Raw genomic sequence first — 11,920 nt, 5'->3', positions numbered from 1 at the left:
CTCAGTATTTCCTGCCTGGGTTTTTTCTGCGTTTTTATCGAGACTTCTGTATACCAGGTGGCCGGGGCGAAGGCATGTAGGCATATGAGAGGTAATGTTCCGTTTGTAACAAGTAATAATTTATGCGGTTTTAGATTATGCCTGCAGTTCTTCACACTTCTCAGACTCAATAGAAAAAATATACATATAAAACAAGAGATGCTACTGGCTCCCTTTCTCTATTCCGGTGAAGTCCTGCGTGTGCATGTTGCATGTGCACATACATGACTCCAGCAGACCACTCACTCACTTTTCTTGAAGAAATAGAGAGACAAACTGCCCTTTTCCTGCTCTGTTAGCTCAGGCGCCTAGGTTGTTGGTTTTTTTTTTTTACCTAAGTCGAGCAGCCCTAGTCCACGCCATGATGACTACATCCTAGGCAGGAGAGGACATTCCTATTAATAATCTAATAGCTGTTGTTTTTTAATTCGCCCGTGGCAGACGTGGCGGCCGCGGTGCCCACGTGATGGCGCTGTGCACACAGCGGCAAACCCGGCCCTCGCGTTATAAAATAAAAATTACCTGCCCTTCTTTCTGAAAGGGGCTCTAACTGCAAGCTTGGAAACAGCTGGCTCGGATATTGGAAGGAGTTCGGTTTTTCAATGCGTGAGGAATTCTACTTGCATTTCTATTTCATTTCATCTCCTGCAGGCCAAATGACATAGGATGAAGGCTGTTCGTAATTTGCTGATTTATATATTTTCCACCTATCTGCTGGTTATGTTTGGATTTAATGCTGCCCAAGACTTCTGGTGTTCCACGTTGGTGAAGGGGGTCATTTATGGATCGTATTCTGTGAGTGAAATGTTTCCTAAAAACTTCACAAACTGCACTTGGACGCTGGAAAATCCAGATCCGACCAAATATAGTATTTACCTGAAATTTTCCAAAAAGGACTTCAGCTGCTCCAACTTCTCCCTCTTGGCTTATCAGTTTGATCATTTTTCCCATGAGAAAATAAAGGATCTTTTAAAAAATAACCATTCTATAATGCAGCTCTGTGATTCCAAGAATGCTTTTGTATTTCTGCAGTATGATAAGAATTTTATTCAGATACGCCGCGTCTATCCTATCAATTACCCAGGATTACACAAAAAAGAAGAAGACCAAAAATCCTTCTTTGAGTTTTTGGTGTTGAACAAGGTGAGCCCAAGCCAGTTTGGGTGCCATGTGTTATGCACTTGGTTGGAGAGCTGCTTGAAATCTGAGAATGGGAGAACCGAGTCCTGTGGGATCATGTATACAAAATGCACCTGCCCTCAGCATTTGGGAGAATGGGGAATAGACGATCAGTCCCTAGTGTTGCTCAATAACGTGGTGCTGCCCCTCAACGAGCAAACGGAGGGCTGCCTGACCCAGGAGCTGCAAACCACCCAGGTCTGCAACCTCACCAGAGAAGCCAAACGGCCGCCAAAAGAAGGTAGGTGCTTCTCGGAGGGGAAGGGAGGGGGCTAAATCCCACACCGGTGTGTAGGTCCTGCTGCTGGCTCTCCTCGATACTCACATTCATTTGACTTGCTCTCCACTCCAGCTCACCTCTAGATGAGGGGAAAGGGCTAGAGAAGATGCACACTCCCTCAGGGCAGGGAAGGCTGCATTTTCATTTCTAAACTGGCCTAACCTTCAGCATATAGTTCTGCTGAGCACTGTTGAAACTCCTTATAAGTATGATCCATCTGTTTTCAGCCCCCACTTACAGCAATGGCCACAGGTGGCAAGCCAGGATCCACTTTCCCCCTCGCCACCTCTTTACTGCAACCAACTGATTACAAAATCTTTTCTCTCTTGACATGATCCCTTGACTTTGCAAGGAAAATATTTCCAAAGGCATGAGGGCAACCTGACTAAAAGACCAGGAGATTTACCATGGTCAGGACACGTAGTCCAAACTGGGCCACACCTCAGCAACCTAAAAACAAACCACAAGCAAATACACATCTTCAGGTGAACCCTTTGCCTGTGATGCTGGGAGCCCTGCAAAGGGGCTGTGTGCTCCTGCTGCACCCCTTCTCTGTGTGGCCTTGGATGCAGATGAAGGCTCTGAATCTCATAGCAGCATTAGTTGAGGAATGGGGAGGGGGGGTGTGATGTGTGCCAGTCCCAGCAGCTGCTTTGTGTCCAGGCTGGAAAAGAGGGTTTGTGGAAGGGTGGGAAAACAGGGATCCAGCAATTAGAGTGGCAGACCTCTGCCTAGATCCTCTGCTTCATACCTCTTGCTTTGGCCTCCTGACATTCTGAGGAGGTCGGGAATGATTTTAGGAAGGAAATTGGATGGAGTGGGGTGAGGGGGTGCAGAGACAGAGGCAGTGTAGGCTGAACCTGTATGTGGTTGCTCTGTCTGCAACCTAAAGAGAGGGGGTCCTCCATGGCAGCCACATGGGAATGGGGGAAGGGGAGAAAGTGCCCCTGCGGCAAGGGATAAATCATCGAGCCCAGGGTATTGCATTTTAATGCAGGAAATGTTCCCGCTCTCCTTGTTTTCTGCATAGCCACAAAGCTCCCAGTCTGTGGCTATGCAGCGCCAAGCTCCCAGCCCCCCTAATAGAAGTTGCTTTGTGAAGGAATGTAACATTGACACGTTGTTAGGAGAGGATTTTCTTTAAGGGCAGCCAAGCCCCAGTGCTGTGGGAGAAGAAAAGCTGAACTTGCTCCAGCTGCCACCGTGCCAGGGGCCGCGGGCAGGGCTGGGGGGGGCGGCGCGGGGGGAGGGGAGAGATGAGGGACACTTTTGGTGTCGGGCAGGTCAGCGCCTCGCCCAGCACCCATCAGCTCGGAGCCCAGGAAGCAGAGCAATCGTAAATGACGGGGAAGCTCGTCTCCTGTAAAAATCCTCCCAGAGAAGCCCGTGCAGCGGCAGGGATGGTATTTAACATCGTTTAGAGATAATTAGTGCCCTGGGAGGACGAGACAGCCCTGGCCGCGGAGCCCGAGGGAGGGGAGGATGGGGGCAGCAGGCAGAGCCGGGGCCGGGCGGAAGCCGCGGGCGCTGCGCGGGGGCGGCCGCCTCAGCTCGCTCGGGGCTCTGCGTGGCGGGGCTCGCCCCGCCGCGAGTGGGCCGTGAAAGTTAGGTGGGAAACACTGCTTGCACCCCTTCCACGTACGCGGTGTGCGTCGTGGCCCAGGGCACGGCGAAGGCACGGAGCTCATTAGGGAATAGAAACCCCGCAGACGCAGAAGCGCGTAGGAGACGCGCAAGTGTAGCGGCGCATCTCTCCGCGGCCGCAGCGCTGCGCGGGTCACTCCCAGGGTGAGAGAAAGGCGCATTGCGCCCTACCCAGCCCCGATTGCTGTCCTAAGGTACCACCTCGGTGGTGGGGCTGAGTGGGGAGGGGTGCAAGCACGGCGGGGTGGGTGCACAGGCCGCTGCCCAAAATACGCTGAATTCCATGTGGATGCGAGTCTGAAGCACCCGTTTCTGAAATGGGCTCAGGGGAAAGGACAGAGGAAGCTTGTGGAAAGCATCTGGTTGGGTTTTGGTTTGGGTTTTTTGGTTGGATTTTTTTTTTTTTACTCTTAAAATTTGAAACACGTTTCCAACATACTTTGCTTCCAATTTCAGGCATCCTTTAATCCTTGCCCCTGCTCGTGGGTTCTCCCAGATGTCAGCTTGGGAAACAGCATTGGTAGAGGGTGGGAATTTTGCTTGGTAGGTGGAGGGTTTCCATCGCTAGTTCTTCGCTGTGATTAGCACTATTTATTTATTTATTTATTTATTTGTGTTGCTGAGGATTTTAACAGTAATATAATTATTTCAGTGTTTTATTTCATTAGTTTAATGCACTTGGAAATTGTTCATCAGATTGTTACTAGTTACAATCAGTTAGCAAATTAAGCCTCACGGTGCTTCTCAGTAGTAGTAGTAGTGGTACACTTTGTCTTCCAGTCAGTGTTTAGAGCATTTCCCCCCTTTCCTCAGAAGGCTACAAATCTGCGAGGGAGATGTGTTGGGCCTTTGTTTTCTGTAGATATAGTTGCATTTATCAAACACATCAGTCAGCGTATTGGTATGTATGAAGCTGGTTTGTGGTTCGGTCAGAGGCTTTGTTGAGAGATCAAAATGCAGAATATTCCTGCCACAAAAATCATGCCATTCATGACTTGTGTCAGCAAACATTTAGGCAACAAAAGCAAATTTTGCTCTCACGGGCAAACTGCTTCAAGTTGTATTGGCACAGGTAGCAAAAATAATGCTGGGCAATAACTAAGAGAATGGTTTCTTCTTGTTAGAGTTTATAGTGGTGACTGAAAGTCACTTTGGCTAGTATAAGTTGAGTTTTAAAGGGAATGGCAGTTGCCTATCACTGTGAGAGTGCTCCAGACTTGGTAAGATTGTATTTTATGAATTTATGTATTACTTAGAGGTTTGGTACTGACATTGTCTAGCAAATGACTTTGAGAAAGGAATTGCAAAGACCTGACAACTTTCTACAGGATTATGCACCTCCCATCATTCAGATTTGCTTTCATCAAGTCTGACTGTATTAAGTGCAAAATCTTTTCCAAAATCTATTTCCAGTCACATTTTATATCCATAATGTAAATAGAGAGCATTTAGATTGGAGCCTACTTTCCTGAACCTCTGAAGATCTTTACGATTTTGAATATGATAAATGGCTTAAGAAAATGGATGAAAGTCAGTATTTTTCCTTTGTAAAGAAAGTGTTGCCTTTTACAAAAGATGTGACAAGTGTACAATGGATGATTGTGTTTATAAAAGTGCTGAGGAGTGTTGAACAATAAAAGGAAGTAGGTCAACCAAAAAAAAAAAAAGGAAGCTATAACTGTTATTTTCTGAATAAAATGGTTTGGAAATAGGTGGTTAAATCAGCATTTCTTCCATAGACTGATCATCTTTGGTGTCACTGATTAAAGCAATACTGAAAATCGCCACACTTTGCCTAAGACCCAGTTTCATTGTATCTTGATCCTTTTCTGCAGCAGCCTTACATCTGAGGTGCTTAGCCTGGATCAAAGCACTAGCAAATAGATCTCAATGAACGCTCTGGCAGGGGCCCGAATTTAAGGGCTCAGGGGAATTTGTCCTCTTGATCTTCACTGCTGTGACTGAAGTATCTCATGAAGTTTCTGTCAATAAGACAGGGCTCGGTTCCAGCTTTCGTGGACCTGTAGAGCCTTTGCATGTAGTCAATCAAAAATCAAACGATCTTATGAATGATGCTAATGAGAATGATAAAATACATTTTCTTACTGTGACCACTACACAGCCATCATATGAGTGTGGCATTTTATAATAGTTACTTAGAAACTAAGAGAGAGTTTTCCCTTGTGTTTTACTGCCGTGTCTGACAGGGGCCCTCATAAAACAAGGAAAATAATAATTCTGCCCTCTTACTTTCATCCAACAGAAGAAAAGAAGATAGTCATATTAATTAAATCTTGATGTTTGGAGTTCCAGATTTAATCTTGTATATCTCGTTCAACCAGCCTGAAACAATTTTAGTAGGGATTTTTTAAAATATGATATAAATGTAGCATTGGTCTACTTTGTTACAAATTCTGACAGCTCACTGTGTATCAGTATCTCAGTATTCAGCATCTGATTTTATGGGGTTTTTTCCTGATTTCAGATCTGGAAACATCAGGGACATCTTAATGGAGGATTTACTGTAATAGACGTCTCTTTAAAGTAATAATTTATGACTCATTGTTGGTTAATAGTAAGATCCAGATAGTTTTGTGAAGCTTTCATGACATGTGTGCATTTATTTATATCTCATTCTGTGAATGCCTACTTCCTGTTGCACACATTTAAGATGGATTCATAAAATTCATCACGTACACCCAGAGGCCACTAGCTGGCTGAGTAGGCTGGACATCCCTAGTCAGAAAGTCAGAAGGCAGTAATAACAAGTTGTAGCATGGATGCATCAGAGGATTTAAACTGTTAAATCAGTGCAGGATTTGTCTAGGAAGATCAAAAATTACAAAATAGAGTCAACCAACCTTACACTGTTGTCCAGAATATTGGATGAGTACAGTAACATATGTGGAAGACTTAATTTTTATATCCTGCTGCCTGCAATGGCTCTTTTATCAATGAATTCAAGGTGAGCACTAATGGAAGAACACGCTTTCTGATTTCATGTGAAAGGTATTTCTCATTATGACCTATAAAATATTGTTCAAAACCCGAAGCCCCCTATGCTAAAATAACCTGTTACCATTCAGGTTATGAGCAGTTTGATATCATGCTGTTATGCGCAGTTTGATCTCGGTGACAAAGTAGAATGTAAAGAGAACTAATTTCACTTTAAATATTTTTTCCATGAATACTGTTCCTCCTAAAGTGTTCATTGCCAAAATCATCATGAAAATCTTGATAAAATCAGTTATAGATACTGTGTTTCTTCTTTTTGGATCTGGTTCCCAGTTGAAGGAAATGTTTCAAAATCTCCTATGGATTCCAGTGTGCTTCGTGTAACGACTTTTTTGACATACTTGCTAAAAGAAAACAATCACCCTAAACATTTATACATATTTGTATCTTTGTACATGTTTGGATCACTCTGTACCACTCAAAATAGGATGGTTTATCAGAGCCACGAAAGTTTCATTTCAGGTTCTGTTTTTTGGGGTGGTTTTTTTTGTTGTTGTTTGTTTTTTGGGTTTGTTTTTTTTTTTTTAGTGAATCACTGTAGAAAAAGAATTAATGATCAGGTTTTTTTAAAATCAATAAATCCTATCTTTGTTTTCAAGGACCGTATGCTATTATCACTAATGATTGTACCTCAGTTTGCAGTGTATTGATCATTTCCACCTGATTTACTTCAGTAAACCACAAAACTTCTTGTTTTGGTGTAAAGTTTTAAGCTTGTTTTCAGGAGTAATCAGCACTTCACACATGGTTACTGAATTTGGTGGGATTTGGATCAATCCATAAGTGAAATTTCTGATACGTTCAAAAAGGAAAATACCTAGTTAAATTCCTTTATGGAAGGAAAAGCCTATATAAATGGTTTTACTTCAAGTCATTTATTAGTAAATATACTTGCATATTTCTTTGGTATCTCAGATTCTACCAGTATTTTGTTCAGCACTTCTCAGGTAAGCAAGATGGTATAGTACTTATTTTGTGGGGAAAGGTCAGCCTACTGCCATCAAGTTTTTGCCCTGCCTTCAGCAAGATCACAAATGTACTGTATACGATCGCAATGCCAGGTTTTCAAGAGTTTACTGCTTGTTTAAAACATTCATGGCTTCAATGAAATAGGATGTTGAAAGTTGTGCTATAAACCAACCCAGGATTTTGGGTCCCCAGACTTCCATTTTTTGCTTGAATTAAACCTCTATTTATCGATATTATTGCACATCAGGCATTGTGGAGACCTGCTGTCAGGTGGGGACAAGTGTATAGAGACTTCCACATGCATAGAAACCAGTGATAAAGTATGGGGATGTTCTGTAAAGGAATTAAGTGTTCAGGCTGAAGTTAAAGAATATCCAAATTAGGAACAGAATTCTGACGCTTTTGCTGCTGGTTCTAGTGACCTAGTACTCTGTAATACTGAGTCCTGTACTATCAAATCTTTCAGACCAGTCGCACCTCCATTATTTGCCCTTCTCATACCAGTAAGCTGTGCCTTTTGTCTTCAAATATTTCTATGACACTTTGTCTGGGCGGTCAGAATATACAATTTATTTACTGGATTTTAGACCTTGTCCACTGATTTGCTTGTGCTTTTGACAAATGTGGAAGTGTTCATGTGTAGAACAGACATGGGCAGAAGTTAATGGTGATACTCTACCTAGCAGAATTTCAGTTAGAAGATTTCAGTGACATTACATGGAAATATGACATAATGCAGATACTGCATTTCTATTTATTATGCAGTTTTATACAGACACACATATTTTATAGTTATATAATACAGTGATTGTGTGATCTATTACATTTATGTTCTTCTGTGCTCTTTTAAAAACAATTCTCTCTAGTTTTCTGTTTGCAAAAGTATGGGACAATCTGCTCTGTGTGTTGGTATACTCAGAGGAATTTTCAGAGGAGACTTTCTTTTTCTCTTCTTAGGTAATTAATTTTATTCAGTTGTGTTTGATCAAAGAATTCCAACTCAAAGTTGCTATAATTGAGGTGTAGCAGTTCATTTATAAATATGCAATAATTTTAATAAAACAAAGGTCACTGCAGAATTCCATTGAGCATTATTTGCATTCACTGTTAACAAGAAATATAAAATGTTCTTTAGGATAGAGAAAGTTGTACATGATATAAAGTACGAATTTACAAATTATGTGCCATTTATGAATATTTCAGAGTTTGAGCACTTTATGATGCTAGTAAAATCTCAGAAAGACAACAGTTAAATTTTTTTCAAAGTCATTCTTAGTTTTGTTAATCTTCTACAGAAGTTATAAATAAAGCTTTTATCAAATTACTCACACATTTTTCCTGATGGGCTATCCACCATCAGAATTAATAAAAACAATCTGTACTAACAGTATTTGAGATCAGTGTTGTTACTTTACTCTGCAAAGGCCAAATTATCATCCTTACTCAAGGCAAATTCCCTATGCTATCAATATAATTTGTCTAAAAGAAGATTAGATTAGAGAACACAAAAGAGATGTGAAACAGTGATAGCATGTGTTCCTTCTACCAAAAGCAAATTGCTTCATAATTTTTATTAATTCTGTCCTTTCAAACTTCTTAGGATTTTTTTAGATGTAGTTTTGCATTTGAAACTCTCCCTGACATTTAGTAGAGCGAAGCAGATGCTCTTAAAAAAAAAGTAAAATAAAGGGAAAAAGTCAACTTTCTAACTGGTTGCTCCGTTTCTTTCCCTTTTAGCTGGTTAGCTTCATCTGCATTACTTCAGTTTGTGGGTTTTGTTCTTCTTCATTATATTAAGGGGATACAAGGCATATGACATACTCAAATTAGTATTTTTTTGATGGTGCTGAAAACATATCTAACCAAAATTTGGAAGCAAGTTTGCTTTCATTTATTCCCTTCATATTTTATTTATATCTACTTGAAATGAAAAAAAAACCCACAAACCACAACAAAAATATAAACTTTGCATACTGTCCGTTATTTGGTAGCTTGACAGAAAATTGATGACAAAAAGGAGAACAATGTGTCATCTCCTTTTTGGGTAGAATTCCCCAATTTGTTTTTCTGTTTTTCAGGACATGTAAAACAGTTTGGACCTGACTTTGTTTCCTTTTGTTCTTCATGTGCTGGTTGCTTGTTAATCAGTTCTGCAGAGAGAGTCTTTATTGTGTAGCATGTTTTGTAACTTCCAGCTACAGCTGATAGTTGTGCACTATTGAACAGCTTTTCTGAGGGATGATCAAGAGAACAATTCTCCAGCTCTTAGCTATGGAAAACGATTAACAGGACTTCCAATGTTATCACTTCGAGCTAATATAGGAGATACCTTGGGTTGAGTGGGAACGTGTTAATTGGTGTCATCAACTAAAGTATGTTATTTTTTTTTTTAATTGGGTGATCTTGATGTTGGGTGAGTGTGCTATGATGCCTCATCTGACCCTTCATCAGTACCAAAAAGTGACACAGAACTGGAGAAGAACGCTTGTGCTGCTTCAGTCAGGTTTAGATTTGCTTAGAATAAAAAAAAAATTAAAAAAGTCTATCAAAAAGAGCCAATGCATATTAATTACTCTTGCTAATTCTTTTACACATGTTAGCAGACAGTTGCATCATACTGTTATTTCTAGGGAGCTATACCTGGTTTGGTTACAGTATTACTGGCAGATCCTTCAAAATACAGTCCAAGATGCATGTTTGTCTAGGGCTTCCTGCTGCCCATTAAAGAGTGATATATGTTGCTGTGAGAGTGTGCACAGAGATCTTGGGGATGAGTCTGTGAAGCTCTTGGAACTCATTACTGTAGTGCAGAAAGAAAGGGCTTAAATTACTGATTAGAAAATCAAGGAATTGAATTAATGCCATTTATTCATTATGAGGAATAATATTATACATGCTTGATGGAAGAACACTTTTCCCCAAAAGGGTTTTTTGAAAATCTTAAGTCTGAAGATTTCATGTGAAGCATTTCTTTGAACCATAAGTGGTCCACTTTTTCTTGCACATTGTTTTCTTCTCTATCCCATGAATATATCTTTTGCATTCCCTTCTGTACTGTATACATAGAACATGTCAATTGTTTGCGGAGCTGGACACTTCAGCTTGAACTATAACAAGTTATGTTTTTATCCTTGGAAGTGTTTTGTTTTCTCTGTGGCATTGGCTGGTATCTGCAGTGACTGGCACACATACAGGCGCTCCATATGGATAGCTTAGAAGGTTGATAGATGTGCTTCATGCTGACAGAGGTGAGGAGGAAAAATGTTCAGCACTGCAGGTGTAATGTGAGTACAGAGCCTAGTCAAGCTCACCCTGTCTGCACCAATTGTCTAGAAAGTCACTAATAATGCATGATACTAACTAGTATCATGGAGGCTCACTCTCCTTGAAAGAGAGGAAGACACCGAGGCTGGGATATTAGTCAGTCCCAACACCTGATAAAGTTTGTGGGAGATATGTATAGGGCCATGGGTCTTCAGCTGACTTGATTATTATTTGGGTTCATAAATGGAATATATAAGAATATCACCTCTTAAAGCAGAATTATGATCAGGAGAAAATTTTGATAAGTACTGTCCTGGAAGAATGTAATATACTTAAACATAATTGGAGCAGAATCTGGAACCAAAGTTCTCCTGTCTTGCAAATGAATGTTCAGATTATTACATATTTGTTCTCTTTTGTCCACTGAATTTTTAATTTATCCACAAATATTGAGGCATCTTCAAATTTGGGAAAGATCAAGAATATTCCTATTTCTTGACCAGACAGAAGCTTCTGAGAAGTGGAGCCACTGAGTCCAGATTCCTCCAGATGCTGCAGTTAATTACAGTGTGTTTGGGTCTGGATTGGCAGTATGTACCCATCGTTCCTGCAAAGCTTGGTCAAGCAGGTGTGATCCAAGAGCAGCTTTTTGGACAATGCCCTGCTGCCAGATAAGTGCAAGTGACTCTCAGGAGTTTGTTTGCTACTTCTCACAGCTAAGCCATTGCCAGACCCTTGCGCTTGCTTTGTGCATGCTGCTCATGGCTCTTAGATGCTGGTAGGTGCAGATTGCCTTGGGATGAACATTTTGGAGGTCCCCATTTTGGTTCCAGGCCTCAGAAGTGTTTATGAGGCATGAAAATTTATTTGATTTCTTTTGTAAATACAGCTTCTGTGCATCACGTCCTGTCCCAGAGGTACTGTTGTAATAGTTGTCTTGCCTTTTAGTGATATGATGGGGTTAAAGGCGTTAAAGTTTATAGTTTGCTCAGTGATCAGTATCACACGGGTACTTAAAATATAGAGATTATGCCATCACTGATAAACCTGAAAGATTTTTATTTTTTTTTTAACTCAACAGTTTTGATGAAACTGAAATCCATGCTGTCTTCAGGTTTTTTCTGGTGCTTGAAGTGAAAGTGTGATTTTATTGACTATTTTGCAGATGAAATATATGAAGGGAATGAAGGACTTTTAAATTTATCTCCTATTCCATGCTTTTAAGTTTTTGGACAATGGATTTTTGTCCATGTGAAATCCTAAGTGTTGCAAAACTCCAGATTTTCCTTTGATGGCATAGAGTGTACGGTAGCTTTGCAATAGAAGAGTTTCTGCCATAAATAAGACATGAAGGAGAACTCCAGGGTGCCAGGATGCAGCATCTAAATATTTTTCAGGCATGACTAAATTCTTGCTTTTGTGTTCACTTGTACATAATTCATCTTACAAATTCAACAAGTAAATAAACATGTAAATGGCATTTAATTAAAACCACATTTTCCCATGAAATCGGAAATTCCCTCAAATGAA

At 40.7% G+C, this 11,920-nt stretch overlaps 1 protein-coding gene across 1 annotated transcript in view; it reads left to right on the top strand.

Annotated features, from left to right (window-relative positions):
• Nucleotides 1-705: 705 nt before the first annotated feature.
• Nucleotides 706-11,920, top strand: part of ADGRB3 (adhesion G protein-coupled receptor B3) — a gene marked incomplete at its 5' end in the record, with an annotated part of 463,681 nt that continues 452,466 nt past the window's right edge. Inside the window, one exon of the mRNA XM_084262372.1 lies at nt 706-1,459. Coding sequence (XP_084118498.1) covers nt 706-1,459 — 754 coding nt within the window. The remainder of the gene's footprint in view (nt 1,460-11,920) is intronic.

This window comes from Gallinula chloropus (assembly GCF_964237585.1).
Source record: "Gallinula chloropus genome assembly, chromosome: 3".
Taxonomy (NCBI): Eukaryota; Metazoa; Chordata; class Aves; order Gruiformes; family Rallidae; genus Gallinula; species Gallinula chloropus.
Note: the sequence above shows the minus strand (reverse complement) of the source record. Positions and strands in the feature narration are given on the sequence as shown.